This window comes from Chiloscyllium punctatum, chromosome 12, assembly GCF_047496795.1.
Source record: "Chiloscyllium punctatum isolate Juve2018m chromosome 12, sChiPun1.3, whole genome shotgun sequence".
Lineage (NCBI taxonomy): Eukaryota > Metazoa > Chordata > Chondrichthyes > Orectolobiformes > Hemiscylliidae > Chiloscyllium > Chiloscyllium punctatum.
Window position 1 is genome coordinate 20,973,006 of NC_092750.1, and position 20,192 is coordinate 20,993,197.

Genomic DNA, 20,192 nt, shown 5'->3' on the forward strand with positions numbered 1-20,192 from the left:
ACCGAACTGGTTCCAATGTTCTAGCGAAGAGGATAAATAGGGTGGTCAGTAGGACTTTAAACTTCTGAGTTGGGGGGAAGGGAAAGTGAAAGCAACAGGGAGTATGGAGTTAAATGGAAAGATAAGCAGGAGAATAGCATGTATGCAGGTGGATTTAACCTTGAGGCAGATTAGGAATGCAACAAAAAGGAAGGATAACTTAGGACATCTTATGCCTTCCAATATCTCTAATGATAAGAATGTTAGCAGTGGAGGCCGGGATGCTAAATGTCTTCAAGGCAGAGATTGATAAATTCTTGATATCACAAGGAATTAAGGGCTATGGGGAGAATGCAGGTAAGTGGAGTTGAAATGCCCATCAGCCATGGTTAAATGGTGGAGTGGACTCGATGGGCCGAATGGCCTTACTTCCACTCTAATGTCTTATAGTCTTATGGTCTAAATGGAATTTGCAGGGTGCATGTAGAAAGGCAGTTTCTTCTTATGGAGAATCTAGAACGAAGGAGTCACCAAATTAAAGCAAATAATAGGAGAAATTATGTCACACAGATATTGTGAATCTTTGGAATGTTCTTTCTCAAAAGGCAGTGGAAGCACATCCTTTGAATATTTTTAAGGTAGAATTAGATATACATTTGTTAAACAAAGAGATGCAGGGTTGTCAGGAACAGGTGGGAAGGTGGAATAATAAGATCAACCATGATCTTACTGAATAGTGGAGCAGGTTTGAGGAACCAACTCCTGCTTCTAATTTATATGTTTGTATGTTTTGCTGCATTTGCCAACAGTACTGTGCAGAGAGTGGCAGGTGTTTTTTTCCATGGGTTAAAATTTAAATATATAGAGAGCATATGCAGGACTGGCGATGCTGTTTAATTAAGAGAATTAACTGAATGTTAAGTGAATCAGAAATGTGCCTACAATGTGTTTGTGAGGTACAATGAGCTCAAAGCACATTTTTATGTCTGGTTACATACCATACAGTGTCAAACACAAGTGATGTGAGAAATATTTTTAAGAAGTGCAACGTAGTCCAGTCCAGAGTCAAGTCAAATCATGGTTCTGCATTCACTTTACCTTTTTTGATTTGTAACAAATGGAATACTGAAGTTTTAGCATCAAGGCTGGCCCTTGACTATAGGTGTTACAACCCAGACTTTACCTTCTAATGCATTGGATAGCTCTGAGCAAAACAACAGTTTAAAATTTTGCCAAATTTTGGCTTTTACCTTAACAGCTTTCTCCACAAGGCGCTTGCAGGTTTTCATTCTATCAAGATTTAGCTCTGACCCAGTCATGTGAGGCTTTTGGAATTTAATCTCTTTGGTTACCAGATTCTCTGTGGAATCAATTAAAAGAAATTCTTAAATCTAACATCAACTTGCATTGGGTCTAAATGCTCTGGCAAGTTATAGGATCCAAATCCACAATAAAATAATCTCCCTGTTAAACTATAAATAATTTCTGCATAAACAGCAAAATGTCAGCAGATTGGTAATAACACAATTATCTTAGCTTCAGTTTCAAAGAGATAGATAATAATGGTCTATGCGATACTCCAAGGAATGTCTAAATGCTACTTGAATTGTGAAGTTGTTCTTAAGAAATACAGTTGATACTGCAAGATTACAAATTATCTCATATTGTTGCATTTAAAATATCTTACAAATACCTTTCAAAGCAAAACGTTTCTATTTCAGGCATTATTCATTGTCTGCAAATTTAAATGTGGAGACAATAGAGTGGGCAGACATTCTGTGAGATTACTGTGGTAGATCTCTCACTAAAAAAAATTGATCCAATATCAAGGGGAAGGGTCAGTCGACCCAAATCATTAACTCTGATTTCTCTCCACAGATGCAGCCAGACCTGCTGAGCTTTTCCAGCAATTTCTGCTTTTGTTTCTGATTTACAGAATCTGCAGTTCTTTCCATTTTGATCCAATATCAAAACTGATTAAATGTGAAAGATACAGGTACAGTGTATGTAAAAGTTTCAGTGAGAGAATAATCCAGATAAACAGTATCAGTAATATCAACTAATAAAATAATATAAAAATGTACACTTTAAACTGCAATTCAAAAATAATACAGATGTATAGTATGAAAATTACAATTATAATGAGATGATGTGTAACCTGAAGGTGATACAGGTATACCATGAGAGAATGAAAGTAACATCGTTCATGTGGTAGATACATATAAGGTTCTGCAAGTGCTTGACACAATAAATGTTGAGAAGATCTTTCCAAAGTGGGGGAATCTTGGACTACCGGACATAGTTACAGAATAAGGGGAGACTAGGTTAAAACTGAGATACAAAGCAATTTCTTCTGCCAGACAGTAATAAGTGTCTGGAATTCTCTATCCCAGAGAGTCAGGGAAGGTAGACTACTAGAAGTATTTAAAAAGGAGGTAGATAGATTTTCAAGATGTCAGAGAATTGATTGCTATGCTGAGCTTGCACAAACAGGAGATGTGGCCCGGGGTAGTTCAGCCATGTTCTGTTGAATGCAGGGCAGTGTTGAGGGGCCAAATGGCCTACTCCTGCTCCTATGTCTAATGTTCTTATGCTCTTACAGCAGAAGAATACAGGTCTACCGTGCAATATCAATGCAATATGCACAATGGAAAATACAGGCAGTGTCTGTCACAGGAATACAAAGCATGAGTATGTGTGAGGATGTCCAAACCACACAAAACCAGTGAGAGTTGTAGTTATAATGAAAGCAATGCAACTGTGTAGAAGTTGTTTGTATTGTGAGAAGTTACAGATGAAAGCACAAGTGGTCTAAGAGTACAATTTGAGTGTCTGTGATTCATAGTGAATTATAAGCATTGCATTCACCCTATCAATATAGCAAATGTGCAATGTGAATGAAACGTAACATGAACATCAAAAGTCCTTGTGAATTTCAGATACAATGTGAATCAGTGTGATGTACAAATTAAGAATCAGTTTGAGTTACAGATGATATGGCTACAACAATACTGAAGCAATATTTTTCTCACCACAACTCTTGTTTGTCCCTTTGGCTTCAGTATAATGGGATTTGCAATTCTGTTTCAAACTGATTCCATCCATGATTTGAACTGGGTCATCCTGTTTTGCAGGAACTGGGTCAATGAAAAGAGAAATCTAATTAAGACATGGATACACATAGATTCCCAATTCTGTGAAATCTAAATCAGGCAGAGGGAAGTAAATCACCATTCTTCTAATGCTTCGATTCCTACCCTTTCATGTGCTTCCATAAAATTACTTAGCAGGATTTTATTCATTAAGTTTGAGAGCTGCATATTACTTTGGCTCACTTTCTAAAAAGTAGTTGTTTACCTCATCCAAAACCCTGTCTCCTATCAAACATGACGTGCATAAAGCTATAATGAGTGCATGATTATGATAACAGTGTTATTTTTTCGAATATTCTGGTTCAGTGGAGGGGCTAAAATGCATGTTCTACGCAACTTTGCTTTGACGATGCATCAAAGTTGCTGTGCAGTGCTTAGGATGGAAATTCACCCTTCCTATCTGTTATTACTCTCTAAATCCATCCAAGAATTAATAGATTATGCATAGTTGATTTCTTAATTTACTCATAATTATTGGCAGTATGAGGCTTTGTTCAGGTGTGGCTTAGCTATAATGCACGAAATCACATTAAATACAATACATTACAACAACTATTAACCCCTGATTAAAACCTGCGATCAATCCCACTCTGGTTCATATAGATGTACAAATCTTGTATTGATCAAATCATCACCTGAAATAACATTAATGGATAAACATCATAATATGCTCATGAATTTTATGATCTTTTGAAAAATGGTGTGAATTTGAATGTGACCAGCTATGGTGCTTTTAAAAGCTGATAGAGCCAATTGGTGGGCTGATGATGAAATTACCAAAAGTGGGTCAATTTTTCGAAGGAAAAGTGTGATGTTTTAATAAATTTTGAGAGGAGCCATACCTGCAATGCAGTGGTTCAGTACTTTCCCAACTTTTTCTCATTGTGACCCCTCATATTGAGGCTTGAAAATTTTGTCATGACCCCTCAGTGAGAGTGTGAGAATGAGATAAGAACAAACTTAATAGGAAGGGCCAGTTACATTGGCAGCACAGCCATTAAAAAATTGGATGGAGCTCCACATCGGCTTTTACCGAGTCAGGACCCAGGACTCAAATTTTACTCAGGATCCCACTTGTGGTCTCTGACCCACTGCTTTGGGAAGCCCTGCAGTAGTTCCACAACACGTTCCACCTTACCATTCTCCTCGGGACAGCTTCCACCAGCCATCTTGTCCTTGATCCTATAGGTATTTTTGCTCTGTTCTGAAAGTAACAGAACTGTTAGAATTATGAACTGTCCCAACAAAATTAGCAGCTTGTATAAGAAATTTAGAGCTATGTGATATTTGTGTCACAATAATAATTCTGCCCACAAATTAAAGCTAGAGGGTTTTTTTGAGTTTAATTTATTTTCTTGACAGATTTGTAAAGTTAAAGGAACTGCAAAATTTCTAATCAACTTCTATAGAGGGGTGGTAGTCTGTCAAACAACAATTCAATAAACCGAATGATCACATACGAATGTTTATTGGATGGTTATGCCAATACCCCTCTCTACTAACAACTATTTCAATAGTGCTAAGCTCCAGTTCCACATAACACTGCTTTATTTCTTCCTCCGGTTTTCATTTTCCTTCAACAGCAACCCTTACTTCCTCATCTCATTCCATGAAGATACTTGATTAGGCAAAGGAAAGGAGGCCACTTTTTTCTTTCCTTTCATTAAGTCTAATGGAAGCATCTGTTTTCTTTTTGACTTGAAACTCTGTTACAATCACAGACCAGACTGACAAATCTGTTGTGATCCATTTACGAGCCAGTAACTTTTGTCTAAAGTGGGTAAAATTTGAAATTCCCAGTTAATTCAAAGAGAATAAAGTCACACGATTCCATAGTTACAAAAAAACAAAACAAATTTCTACATAAATATGAGCAAAATGTACAAACATACCAACAAGGTACAAGAGTACGATATTCGGCCGTTCGAGCCTGCTCAACCAGTCAATAAGATCATGGCTGATCTGATTTTGCTTTATTGCTGCATATCTCCAATAATCTTACATGTCTTTGGTAATCAAGAACCTATCTACCTCTGCCTTAAAAATATTTTAAGATTCAAAGACACATAGCCCTCTGAGATAAAAGTATGTTTCCCATCTCTGCCTTAAACCTTATTTTTAAACTATGACCCCTAGTTTTAGGTTGACAAGAGAAAACACCTTTTTGATATCCACTAAGTCATGTCCCTTCAGGATTTTATATGTTTCGGTTAAGTCATCTCTAATTCTCTGAACTCCAGGGAATACAGGCCTTGTCTGTTTAGCCTTTCCTCATCAGACAATCTATTCATTCCATTGATTAGTCTAGAAAACAACGATCAAAAATACCTATCTTAGCTTCATACCTCCAGTATTAATATGAAGTAAACATGAATTACTCAGGCAAAGTGGAGTACAAACTGCATTTTAAATGAAAATCACAGCAAGATACATTCCACTAATTTCTCAGCAAGCCACCAAGACTTCAGTGAATCACAACTTTTTACAACTCTGTCCCGCTCGTGACAGATTTAATTCCCTCTCTTTCAAAGATCTAGCCTCTGATTTCTATTAAATGTCACTCCAACTTGATTGCCTCAATAAATATTGGCCTCCAAATTACTCAATCTCTTTTTACTAATGATTTGGAGATGTCGGTGTTGGACTGGGGTGTACAAAGTTAAAAATCACACAACACCAGGTTATAGTCCAACAGGTTTAATTGGAAGCACTATCACCTGATGAAGGAGTGATGCTCCGAAAGCTAGTGTGCTTCCAATTAAATCTGTTGGACTATAACCTGGTGTTGTGTGATTTTTATCTTTTTACTAAGACTGCATCATGATAGATTAAAAAGATTGTAGTCTCGCATCTAAGCATTGCATAATTTCAGCAAACGAGCTGCTATGAGCAGAACCCCAATGCTCACCAGCACATCTTTTGCTCCAACTGCCAGCTTCACCAATGTAGGTTTTCTTATTGATCCACATGCCAGTTCTCCAGCAGGTAGCTTCGTATTAGCTTCACTGAGCCGAAAAGTATTCCCGAGCTTTCTAGAGACCCATTTGAACAGCAACATAAAGCCACCATGTACTCAGCCCTTAACAAGTGTCCCTGAGCCCATGAGACAAGCACAGTACTTAATACTGTAACACTTTAGCTGGGACACAGGTCTGTTCCCCTGCTTCTGACAAACTGTTCACCTGCCGTACATAAACCTTTGAACTGATCATTTAATCTAACGAAACATTCCAACATAATCCTTCTCCCATTCCTAGGTGAAATTAAATGTAGCAACCACTGGTACATTCTCTGCCTTAAATTTTACAATGTCTAATACCCAACTATCATTCTCCACACCTGCCAACTTTGAGAGCACACAGACAAACAAAAATGATTTAAATGCAGCTTCTAATTTGGCTGTGTTCCTTGCGGCTCTGTACCTAGAATAATTGAAATAACTTGACAGTTTGAATTATATGGATGGTTGAAAAGACAATTTGGACCCATTGGATGAAGATTAGAAGGCCTAACAGCTTCTAAAACAACCGGAACAAAGTGCCAGAGAACCAAGATGGGCCTTTCAATCAGCCTGTATCCACATGTCTGCCTTTGATCACCTTCCAGGGTTGGTGGACAAAGTTCCCTATCCCACCTCCAATATACTTGAACCAAAGCTAGATGTAATGAGGCGATTTAAAGCAAGACTTGTTTGCCAAATTAGCAACGTTCAGGCTTGACCTAACTGCTTTAGTGGGAAAATATCTATCCTAAAGTTTTTTTGCATTAGATGTTAATTTAGTTTCTACTCCAATGAGTCAATTACATAAAAGGATTCCATGACACGATCTGAAGTATATCGGTGTTAATTCTACTTCATTCCTCAAGGAATTGTTTGTAGCCAAGAGACTTACATAGTTGGTCTAAGTAGCCTGTGACTTTCTGCCAGTGCAAATGGCCTCTTCAGAGATTGGGTTGCTAGATCAAGGTGGATGGATCTTCCTTATAGACTGAGGTTGTTAGCTAACTGAATAATTTTCAGGCCAAGGATTGGAATCTAATTCTTCCTTTATACTCAGTTTGTTAATTGCTAAAGATCTTGTCTTATTCAATTGCAAAAATGTCCCTTTTTATAGTGCTTATTAAGACTCCTATGAGATTGTTATGACTTATCAAGCAGAATAAGAGGATTTTGACTCAGTTCCAGGTGTCTGAGATGGTGACATAACTAAATAGTTTATAATATCCTGTTCGGTATGGTATCAGGTTCCAAGTTTACCTCCAGTTTTGCTGAGATCTTTTTGAGTTTCCTGTAAATTAGTTGAATGACACTAAAATATCTCATTAGAAAGGTAGGTATTAGGAAATGTGGTGAAAACAACCAAAAATACAGTGCACAATGTCACAGAAAAAATTGCAAAGAGGAAAATGGACAGAGTTACCATTGGAACTCAAGAATTTTTGAAATTTGTAACTAACTACACCTCACTTCAGTAGGTTTGCTAATAACAAGCTTTGCAAAAGAATTCATGTTAGTATTCCACATGGTACTGAAGTATTGAATCAATCTGCTCCACATCATTACAGACCAAAAAAACCAATATACTGATAAATGATCAAAACTTGCGTAACAACCAGTTACTTCCAGTGTTTCTTCCTCATTTTGATTCTGAGTTAATAATTTTCCCATTCTCATTTCATCTTATTTTTTCTCACCTCTCAATACACATGGATCTCCACTTATCATGTCAAAACACTAACTTGTAAACTCTCCCTCCTCCTTTCTGACATACAAGATTGTTGTGAATGTGTTCCTCACCCTAAAGGAATCTGGTGTGATTTGGATATCTACCTTTCTGGTCTGACTAGAAGAGTTTTGTTGAGTACTCAATATGACATTTATTGCATTACGGCAAATATTTACAGATGACCTGAATAGCACCTATAAACCAAGCAGAATATTAGAAACATAAGACTGTCTCCTACAAATTCCATTCTTATTCTAATGGTTTGATCTCATTCATCTATTTGTGTGTAGTTCTTCAACCTTTTGCTTTTCTGTAGCTGTGTTCTGCTGTGGCATATTTTCTGAACGTGACTTATTTTGTTACAGTAAAAATATTCCGTTTTAAAAACTGGGCACTGTTCTGTTCTCTGAAGTATTTTTGTTCCATAGCATTGGCAAGGACATTTATCATTTTCAAATTGATGGAAACAGCTGCCAATTTCATGGTTCTCCTCTTTTACCAAAAGAGTTTGCTGTTAATTAAGCATTGAAATCATTGACTGATCAAAGAGCAGCAACCCGATTTAATCTACAACAACAAATTTGCATTTATATAGTGTCTTTAACATAGCAAAATATCCAAAGGCACCTCACAGTTATCAAGCATAATTTGAGTTATTCAGCAGAATGTTAGGACAGGTGACCAAAAGCTTTGCCAAACAAGGAGGTTATGAGGAGATTATGTAGGAGTTCAAAATGGAGAGGGATATGGATGAACTTCCAAAGCTATGAGTAAAGGGCATACCTGTCAACGGTGGAATAATAAAAATCAGAAATGTGCAAGAGACTGGAATTCAAGGCTGACCCGTCAGTGACATTGCTGTCAATCTCAGAACATCCTTTGACAACAAGGCACAGTAATAAAAGCAGATGCTTTTATTTCTGAAATCTGAAATAATAGTAAAATGCTGTAGAGACTCAGTAGATCTGATAGCACCTAACACAGTTAACATTTCAATTACATTCTGAAGACAAGCCATATTGGACTCCAAACACTAAAAGGGTACAGTAAGTGTTTTGAGTTCCAAGAAAATAGACATCCTTAGAGCATCCTTGGAACCTTGCCACCCTAATGTGATACTGTATTAGTTATGAGTTGTGAATAAGAGTCAAAACACTAATTTCTGTTTCTCTCTCCTCAGATGCTGCCAAATCTAATGAGCAACTCTACCATTCTCTGTTGATCTTTCAGATTTCCAGCATTTGCAGCATTTTGCTTTTATTCATTATGTTCAAGAGTGAATTTCCTTCTACACATAATGTAAAATCCCTTTATTCACAGCATCTACGTCAGAATTTAGTCATTTGGTCCTGAGAACTATCGAATTTGACAATATGCATTTTATGTTTTAAAAAAATCACCTTTCTTGGTTCTCACAACATTTGGTTGTGTGTGCCTTTTTCAGCTGGACATGGCGATGGTATCCAATTTGGATGCAACATTTTTGTTCATCTTCTCTCTGGTATGCTACCTACAGATATATAAGTGTATTGTTTTAGAAGAATCAGGAAAACATATGCACAAAGACAATTAAACTCAAGTTTAAAAATTCAAATGTAACTAAGATGTTTAGTAATATTGCATTTAGTTTTATTAGGATGTAATTTTAAAGAAAAATATACTGAAATATTGCTGGTAAATTTAAATGGAAAAACTGATCCAACCATTATGAATTTTTCCAGTCACACTGATGCCTACCTATTTGCTACTGATGTCTCTCATTCCATTCCTTTTTGTCCTCTAGTGTCATTAAGTCTTTTGTGGAAAGAATATTTCACATTGCTGGAGTATTTTTTTGTGAAGATGGGAAACCTTAACCCTGACCCGCTCACTGACCTGTGAGTGAGTGCCCGGCTAGCTAATGCGTAATAGTCTGGTAAATTACTCTGCAGCTGAACTATGCTTTCCCTTACCAGAAAGAACAAAATAAGTAAACACTAATGTTAACACAGTGAAAAGAAAGAATAAAGTTTACCTGTTCATAAATGTTTATTCAGAAGATAATCAGTACAAATGACTAGAAGGTATGTGCTTCAATCACTGATTCCAACAGGTTCTCAGTTAGTTTCATCTTGTGTGTTGAATCCAGGAGGTTTGGCTGCAGTTGCTGTTTATTCAACAAGAATCGAATGTTAGTTTTGTTGTCTCTGATAACCTTATATGCTATCTTGTTACAATATATCTTATATCATTACCACGATGTTGCATGAGATTTGTCCTGGAATTACTGGGAGTTGAAAGCTAATCTCTTTCTATTATCTCTTTGTACTTAGTTCCTTTGTTTCATATCTTATTTTTATACTGTTGTTGTTGCTTATTATTGTCTTGATTTTAATTTGTGTTTAATATTTTGTTTCCATGACTTGCAAGTTCAGCTTTTAGTATCCTATTTCCACTTTACACTTTTGGGCTTCTGGACTATATGTGGATAACAGCCGTTTTGATATTAGGTTTACTTTTTAATAACATTAATATGTTACAATTTGCAAACCTTTATACTTCACCAGTAAACTAAGAGCGCGGAATGAGCTCATTGTTATGGGAAAATTCAATGAAAACAAGTTATACTCCATGGAATTAACTTTTAATTTTAAGTTGCTTCTTTCAAATTATCTGACAATTGAAACAATTGCAACCAAATGTACAGGTTGAAGTTTTCTTTATGCTTCTTAATTCAAAGTAGTGGATAATTTGAGTGATTGTGCAAAAATATTAAATTGTCATCAGTCAACTGTATTTTAATTAATTACATTGCACAGTCCACAAGTACTGAATTCATATTTAGATCAAACCTAACAATGACAAGAGTTTGTACTTAAAATAGCAACAGTATTTGTTTCCAAACATGATCCAGTTACAAAATTGGCATGCATACCATTATGCATTAATATAATAGTTGTCTTTACTGCATTATTTTTCATTTTGAGCAACAACATTACGGACTTACTGTGAATTCACATACCACAAATAGTTGTATGTATAACATTTGTAGAGGACTTACTTTCCTATTGTGACTGGTACAAGGCAAGCAACTTTGTTGTCAATATTTTAAACATGCCCTCAGGATAAGAGGACCTCACATTGCATTGAACATTGCAGACAGTCTAATACATTTACTCAAGGCTGTGAACACAAAGGTTTTCAAATTTGCTTAGGGCAATGTTACTACATGCAAACCTTTGGCTTTTATGCTTATATTGTTTTGGGTTTTGTTAGATTTGACTGTAGTGATTATAACAAAGTCAGCCAGGTGGACCTCATAGAATATGAGGCCTGTTAATTTGATCCAATCAAGGAGTCCTATCTGACAGATATGAACAGAAGTGTCAGAGATTCTGTTGACTCTGACAGCTGGCTGTGAGGGAGCTGGATCCATGTCAAGTACTAGGCACATGTAAATAAAGCCATGGGCACACGTATGGGCCCCAGCTATGCCTGTCTCTTTGTTGGCTACGTAGAGCAGTTGATCTTCCGTAATTACACTGGCACCACTCCCCACCTCTTCCTCTGCTACATTGATGACTGCATTGGCGCCACCTCATGCTCCCGCGAGGAAGTTGAGCAATTCATCAACTTCACAAACACATTCCACCCTGACCTTAAATTTACCTGGACCATCTTTGACACCTCCCTCCCCTTCCTGGACCTCTCCATCTCCATTAATGACGACCGACTTGACACTGACATTTTTTACAAACCCACCAACTCCCACAGCTACCTGGATTACACCTCTTCCCACCCTACCTCTTGCAAAAATGCCATCCCGTATTCCCAATTCCTCCACCTCCGCCGGATCTGCTCCCAGGAGGACCAGTTCCACCACAGAACACACCAGATGGCCTCCTTCTTTAGAGACCGCAATTTCCCTTCCCACGTGGTTAAAGATGCCCTCCAACGCATCTCGTCTACATCCCGCACCTCCGCCCTCAGACCCCACCCCTCCAACCGTAACAAGGACAGAACGCCCCTGGTGCTCACCTTGCACCCTACCAACCTTCGCATAAACCAAATCATCCGCCGACATTTCCGCCACCTCCAAACAGACCCCACTACCAGGGATATATTTCCCTCCCCACCCCTTTCCGCCTTCCGCAAAGACAGTTCCCTCCGTGACTACCTTGTCAGGTCCACGCCCCCAAACAACCCACCCTCCAATCCTGGCACTTTCCCCTGCCACCGCAGGAACTGTAAAACCTGTGCCCACACCTCCTCCCTCACCTCTATCCAAGGCCCTAAAGGAGCCTTCCACATCCATCAAAGTTTTACTTGCACATCCACTAATATCATTTATTGTATCCGTTGCTCCCGATGCGGTCTCCTCTACATTGGGGAGACTGGGCGCCTCCTAGCAGAGCGCTTTAGGGAACATCTCCGGGACACCCGCACCAATCAACCACACCGCCCCGTGGCTCAACATTTCAACACCCCCTCCCACTCTGCCGAGGACATGGAGGTCCTGGGCCTCCTTCACCGCCGCTCCCTCACCACCAGACGCCTGGAGGAAGAACGCCTCATCTTGCGCCTCGGAACACTTCAAACCCAGGGCATCAATGTGGACTTCAACAGTTTCCTCATTTCCCCTTCCCCCACCTCACCCTAGTTTTAAACTTCCAGCTCAGTAACTGTCCCCTTGACTTGTCCGGACTTGTCCTACCCGCCTATCTCCTTTTCCACTTATCCACTCCACCCTCTCCTCCTTGACCTATCACCTTCATCCCCTCCCCCACTCACCCATTGTACTCTATGCTACTTTCTCCCCACCCCCACCCTCCTCTAGCTTATCTCTCCACGCTTCAGGCTCACTGCCTTTATTCCTGATGAAGGGCTTTTGCCCGAAATGTCGATTTCGCTGCTCGTTGGATGCTGCCTGAACTGCTGTGCTCTTCCAGCACCACTAATCCAGAATCTGCAGTCATTGTTTTTACCCACATGTAAATAAAGGGTGATGTGATGACAGGATACCAGCTTCTGTCTAGATATTTCAGTGGCAATGAGAAAAAAAAGTACATTCCTGAAGAAATTCGCTCGCAACAGATGTCTTTGAGTTGGGGTAAGCATTTCTGGCACCATGCTATTGTTTGGGAAGCTTGACTCGTTCAATCCCGCCGTCAAAGGCTGGGCCCAGTATGCGGAAAGGCAATATTTTTCCAGGCAAATGAGACTGGAGCAGATGAAAAGCAACGAATAATTCTCCTGACAGCTTGTGGCCCCGCAGCGTTTTTTCGGTTATTAGGAGCCTAACATCACCTGATGCTAAAAGCTTTCAAGAGTTTACAAATTTAGTTAAGGAATATTATGGCCCCAAGCCTCCTCTAATTCTAAGAATAATCTCTACTATGTGTTTTACTTGGCAGTTCAAGAACCAGGGAATCCCTGTTTTGATTTTTGACGAGGTTAAGAAGACAGGCAGAGACATGTTTTAATGAGATGTTGACAGACTGTTTGGTATGTGGAATTAATAACCATGTAAAAGCACCTATTAGCTGAAGCCCAACTAGACTTCAAACAGACACTGCACTTCAAAATGACAACTGGCTTTGTCATTAGAAAATGCAGCAAGTGAAGCATATGAATTATAGGGTATGCCAATGGAAGTGGACATCCTCGCCAGACCAACTGAGCTTGAGGGACACCTCTTGACTGAAAGCAATAGCATAGTCTCACTCAGGACATATCTTGAACAGGTCAGCCCACAGCAAAACCCCAAAACAAAGCCAAGTCTCAGCCAAAGAGTTAACATATTGTTTAGGGTTCAGGACAGCAAGTCATTGTAGTTGCTGCTATTATGTGAACTCAAGACAGTAAAAAGGGTCCCACTAAATTGAGAACGAGAACTCGTAGGGTGGTATCCAGGATAGTTAAATTGCATAGCAACATCCAAATTAGAACCAATCAAAATAAATATTTAGTTAAATGGTCACCTGGTTCTCATGGAGGTCGATACCACCATGGATGTTTCGGTAATTGCAGAACCAGTCTCTAACAATATTCGATCTGGACTCCAGCCCTTATGTTTGTGCAAGACCTTGGCTAGACTGAGAAGCTATACTGGGTAAACTTTACAGATTAAGGGTAGAATTTCTCATATGAGAAGCAGCTGGTTCAGTTACCACTGATTGCAGTAAAAGACTTGGGCCCAAGCTTGATGGGGTGAAATTTGTTGAGAAAGATTCAACTTGAATGGCTCAACTTTTTTTAGTTCAAAAATAGCTGCCTGAGTAAAGTCCTAATTAAACATCTGGAGTTTTTCAGGATTGCAAGTTGACCAGGAAGAAATTCCACAATTCTGCAAGGCCTGCCAGTGCCAGTTACTTAACATGCAAAAGGAGAGGCAAAAATAAGAAGGCTGGAAGTGAAGGAATTATCAAACCAACTACTTTATGGAATGGGTAGCATTGGTTATATCAAATGTGAAACCCGATGGGTCGGTTCGCCTTTGAGGGGTCAAATGGTAACAAATGGTAAACTGCTGGATTAATACCCAATCCCTCACATAGAGGACATACACAAAGCTGGTGCAGTGGTTTTCCTTCACAAAGCTGGACCTGAGCAATGCGTACCTGCAATTGCAGTGAGATGAAGCTTCCCAGAAGTATGCTACAATTAATACCCGTAAGGGTTTGTACCAATATATGTGACTGCCATTTGGGGTGTCATTTGTCTATGCCATTTTTCAGCCCTTCTCACACTCCTTTTAAGTGCTATGGATTTATATTGATGTAGCTGCACACGTTAGTATTTGTCCACCAGATCTGTCTGTACTGTGGAAAATTCTAACGGATCAATTTTATCATCGAGAAGGAAGAGTGACCGTCCTGAGCAAAGATCATTGCCAGACACTGGCTGAACACCTGTCCAAAATGAAGATATTTGTAAGAGGTTACAGCGTTGGATGTAGACATAGCCATGTTGAATGTCCAGAGTGCCGACAAGGACAACAATTATCGCCAGCAGCTCCCCCAAATTTATGTCTAAACTTTGAAGGCAGGCTTAAAGACGTAGCCTGCCTCTTCACTTGATACCAAACTGTCCCAGATCCTATTTGATTATCGGACCACCCCTTATGCAACAAATTGATTACACCAGCAGAGTTGCTAGTGGGGAGCAGATTTCCTGGACCTGGGGTGGAGAATCAAATTGCATCAGGAAGGCCATTGTCGGATACACGCCTCCTGTAAGCGAGAGACAGTTTACTTCAAGGGACAAAGTTTGGTGCTAAAACATGGAAATGGCCCTGCATGGGTAAGAGGCACTACATTGGTGTGTCGCAAGGATCTGTTTTTCTGCCACTGCTGTTTGTCATGTTTATAAATGATCTGGATGTGGGTGCAGAGGGATGGGTTCGTAAAATTTGCGGATAACACTAAATAGGCAGAGTTGTGGATAGTGCCAAAGGATGTTGTGGGTTACAGAGGGACCTAGATAAGATGCAGAGTTCGGCTGAGAAGTGGCAAATGGAGTTTAATGTGGAAAAGTGTGAGGTCGTTCACTTTGGAAGAAGGAACAGAAATGCAGAGTACTGGGCAAATGGTAAAATTCTTGGCAGCGTAGAGGAACAGAGAGACCTCGGTGTCCAGTTTCATAAATCCCTGTAAGTTGCCACCCAGGTTGATAGGGTTGTTAAGAAGGCATGTGGTGTTTTGGCATTTATTGGTAGGGAGATTGAGTTTCAGAGCCACAAGGCCATCCTTCAGCTGTACAAGAAACTGGTAAGGCTGCACCTGGAGTATTGTGTGCAGTTCTGGTCACCGCATTATAGGAAGGATGTGGAAGCTTTGAAAAGGGTTCAGAGGAGATTTACTAGGATGTTGCCTGGTATGAAGGTCTTACAAGGAAAGGCTGAGGGAACTGAGGCTGTTTTTGTTGGAGATAAGAAGATTGAGAGGTGACTTAATTGAGACATATAAGATAATCAGAGGGTTGGATAGGTGGACAGTGAGAGCCTTTTTCCTTGGATGGTGAAGGCTAACAAGAGGGGACATAGCTTTAAATTGGGGTGGGGGGTGATAGATTTAGGACAGATATCACGGGTAGCTTCCTTACTCAGAGAGTAGTAGGGGGTCTGGAATGGCCTGCCTGCAACAGTAGTAGGCTTGATGACGTTAAGAGCATTTAAATGGGCATTGGACATACATATGGATAATAATGGAATGGTGTAGATTAGATGGGCATCAGAATAGTTTCACAGAGTGGTGCAACATTGAGGGCCAAAGGGACTTACTGCACTGTAATGTTCTATCTTCTATGAAGCATGGTCAACACAAGGTCAGGTCCATGATAATCAAAGTTCAGGTAGGTGAGGCAGTCCTGAACAAGCATGTGGACCACATGAAACTGCAAACTCGCAAATAGGGAAGCAGTAAAACATACCCAGCCCCTCAGAACACCCGGAAAGGCTGTCAGAACCCATGGGTTCTTCCCATCTGTCTAGTGTCAAAGAAACCTCAGATTCTGAGGTGGACAGAATTCGATGGCTTTACCACCTGAGGATGATGAATTTCTTCCAAGACAACCTTCCAAGAAGCAAGTTATGGTCCAGTACACACCACACGTATCCTAGGCTGAATTGGAGGAACAAAACCCAGTGTGAAAATGCCTTAGGAGAGGCTATAAGAAAAAGAACCAGCCTGTGTTCCCAGACTTTGAAGGAGAGGGATGTCGTGATTGTAACAAGATTTGGCCAAATGGAACTCACAGAATATGAGTTCCCTGATTGGGGCTGTTAATCTGGTCCAATCTGGGAGCCTATGTCGACAGACATAAACAGAAGTTCTATTCACTCCAAGGTCTGGCTCTGAGGAAGCCTGACCAGTGTCAAGTACTATGCACGTGTAAATAAAGGGTGACATGGTGATGGAACACTGACCTATGTGGTGTTATTTCAATGAGATAGGTGGATTCCATGATCCTCCAAGAGTGAAAGCTCATTTCGGACACAAAGTTTGCAAAACAGACTGGCAACATTTAAGATAGAACACACGTTCACTATTGAGTTGTCGGCTCTACCCCATCCTTGGAAATGGTCTTGTAGCCAACACATAGCCTTTAGGGAAGTGAAGAAGCAGCTGTCATCAGATAGGTGGATTTCCTCATAATCCGAGATTGAAAGCTCATTTTGGACATCAAGGTTGCAAGTAGACTGGCTACATTTAAGATAGTAGATAGGCAGGAGGCTGAAAGAACACAGCAACCCAAGCAGCATCAGGAGGTGGAGAAGTTGAAGTTTCGGGTGTACCCCTTCTTCAGGACTGGTCCTGAACTGCAACGAACGCGCACACACAGCCAGACAGACACAGTGGGTGTTATTGAGATATTTTTGTTGTCAAATGCACGCTCACCCAACACAGCAACCGTTGCTTCTGTCATTACCCCTCGCTGTTTGTGTGTGTTTGCGCCCCCTCCACTCTGCTACTCACTCTTCCTGATGCAGGTTCACTGTCAGCTCTTGCCTTGTCTCACTGCTTTGATCCTTGCAGCTTTAGCTGGGCTCCTCTGACCGTCCCGCAGCCTGCAGCCTACTGCGCAGGCGCCGAAGCCGTCTGTTTACAGTTGCCAAGGTGACGGTTGCCCGGGACGTCAGCCGCCATGTTTGTTCAGGTTGTTGAAGATCATCATCGGGAGAGCATCATCAGTCAGGAGCCAATTCATTGTTTACGTCAAGTACCTGTTTACCTTTCATCCTTTGGTCATGGTTTTATATGTTTGGGGGTATGTGTCCATGTTTGAGTGTTTATTGCCCAAGGTGTTTAAGAATCGAGCAGGTGTGACCAACACCTTTCGCACAGATTTGGCGCCTGACAACAGGCCTTCGCTGATGATAAAGGCAGCCCCCTCCTCCCACTCCCTCCCGCCTACTCGTAGAGGAGTGGATGCCATTCTTCCACAATCAAAAGACGACGTTGGCAGGGAAACCGATCTCACAATTGCACTACCCCCCTCCAGGCCGGGCCTGGCAATGTTATTCTCGCAAACAAAAATCAGGTTGCTCAATATTCATTGCTCACTGAAACACCATTGGAAAATACTGCTACTATTACTTAGTTTACTCATAATCTGGGGGGGCTTCAAGTGACGACTTCAGGTGTTGGCTGATTGGAACAATGCACACTACACCTCCTTGGGATTCTTGTGGTGCAGTGGTAGTGTCCATAACTCTAAGCCAGGAGATCTATGTTGACGCCCCCCTTGCTTCTGAGGTGTGCAATTACATGTCTGAACAGGTTGATTAGGAGAATATTTAACTTATTCCTCCTTTATTGGTCATCATATGAGCTATAGGGAGAGACTGGCTAGGCTGGGGCTTTTTGACCTGGAACATCGGAAGCCAAGGGGTAACCTTATAGAGGTTTATAAAATCATGAGGGGCATGGATTGAGTAAATAGATAAGGTCTTTTCCCTGGGGTGGGGGAGTCCAGAACTGGAGGGTATAAGCTTAGGGTGACAGGGAAAACATTTAAAAGTGACCTAAGGGGTAACTTTTTCACACAGAGGGTGATATGTGTATAGAATAGGTTGCCAAAGGAGGTGGTGTGGGCTGGTACAATGACAGCATTTAAAAGGCAGCTGGATGGGTATATGAATAGAAAAGCTTTAGAGGGATATAGACGAAGTGCTGGCAAATGGGACTCAGATATCTGGTCAGCATAGACAAGTTGGATCGAAGGGTCTGTTTCCGTGCTGTACATCTGTATGACTCTGCATGAGGGCAAGCGTTCATGATCAAGGCTGCATTGTGGATGAAAGTGGACTACACAAAAAATACAATGGAAGATTATTGGTTTCACTATTGCCAGGATACAGTAGTGACAGCAAACAAGAATGGGAATGTAGAGCAAAGCAAGCAGATTGGCCTATGTTCTTGTAAGTGACATTAGATTCCTGCAGGAACATGTAAAAATTTAGATTCACACAACTGCTATTAAATGAGGAAGCAATGTAAATTACATAGATACCTTACCAGGTTTGTGTATCTGCTGATTGACAAATGTTGTTTGATGTCACTCAGTACTGTAACCAAATATATAAAATATTTTGGGGAGAAGAGTCAGAACATTTATTCATGCAGTGAATTGTCATGGTCTGGAATGCACAATCTGAAAAGGTAGTGGGCGTACATTGGAACAATAATTTTAAGACGAATTGTGTAAGCACTTGAAAAGTAGAAGTTTTGCAGGGCTATAGCCAATAAACAAGGACATGGAATGAATTTGATACCTCTTTCAAGACATGACACATGCACAATGGATTGAATCCTTTCATGCTTTGTAGATCCATCTTTACAGAAATACTCGCATTAATTTATAACTTATCTCAGAAATATTCCAAATGTGCCTGAACTGATGAACTGCTTTATTTTATAATTAACAAGTGTAGCTGTTTCTTCATGTCAAGATCCAAAATCATCAGTGCAGTACCACTTACATATATATCAGTGCAATACAACTCACTCAATGGGTCTGGGTGAGTTACTTTTCGGAGGGTCGGTGTGGACTGGTTGGGCCGAAGGGCCTGTTTCCACACTGTAGGGAATCGAATCTAACTGTTCACAATCTATATAAATGATCTGCAAGCAGGTACAGAGTGTAACGTAGCAAAATTCGCAGATGACACTAAAATAGGTGGGAAAGCAGGCTGAGACGAAGAGATAAAGAGTTTACAGATGGATATTGATAAGTTAGGAGAATGGGCCAGAGTCTGGCAAATGGATTTAAAAGTGCATAAGTATGTGGTTATCCATTTTGGCCAGAAAAATAAAAAAGGCAAGTTATTTTCTAAATGGGAAGCAAATACAAAGTGCATCAGTGCAGACGGATCTGCTCGTCTTTATGCATGAATTACAGAAAGTGGGTATGCAGGTGCAGCACGTAATAAGAAAGGCAATTAGAATCCTAGCATTTATTGCAAAAGGACTGGATTATAAAAGTAGAGTTGTTACAATTACATAAGGTTGGTGAGACCACATCTGGAGTACTGTGTCCTGTTTTGATCTTCTCACTTGAGATTGGATGTGGTGGCATTGTAGACAATTCACAGGAGGTTCACCAAATTGATTCCAGGGATGTAAGGGTTGTTGTACGATGAGTAGTTAAACAGCTTGGGCTTGTACTTGTGGAATTCAGAAGAATGAGGTGCTATCTGATTGAGGTATATAAAATTTTAAAGGGGATTGATAAGATGGACGTTGAATGGATGTTCCCCCTTGTGGGATAGTTTCGAACAAGATATAGAGTGAGAGGAGGTAGGTTCAAAACTAAAATTAGGAGAAATTACTTCTGTCAGAGGGTTGTGAATCTG

At 40.2% G+C, this 20,192-nt stretch overlaps 1 protein-coding gene across 1 annotated transcript in view; it reads right to left on the reverse strand.

Annotated features, from left to right (window-relative positions):
* Nucleotides 1–17,347, reverse strand: part of LOC140483669 (tubulin tyrosine ligase 3-like) — a 70,152-nt gene extending 52,805 nt beyond the window's left edge. Inside the window, exons 1-6 of the mRNA XM_072582032.1 lie at nt 17,236–17,347; nt 9,873–10,004; nt 9,259–9,368; nt 4,270–4,335; nt 3,012–3,116; nt 1,230–1,339 (exon numbers count right to left, since the gene is read on the reverse strand). Coding sequence (XP_072438133.1) covers nt 1,230–1,339; nt 3,012–3,116; nt 4,270–4,300 — 246 coding nt within the window. The 5' untranslated portion in view covers nt 4,301–4,335; nt 9,259–9,368; nt 9,873–10,004; nt 17,236–17,347. The remainder of the gene's footprint in view (nt 1–1,229; nt 1,340–3,011; nt 3,117–4,269; nt 4,336–9,258; nt 9,369–9,872; nt 10,005–17,235) is intronic.
* Nucleotides 17,348–20,192: the final 2,845 nt, after the last annotated feature.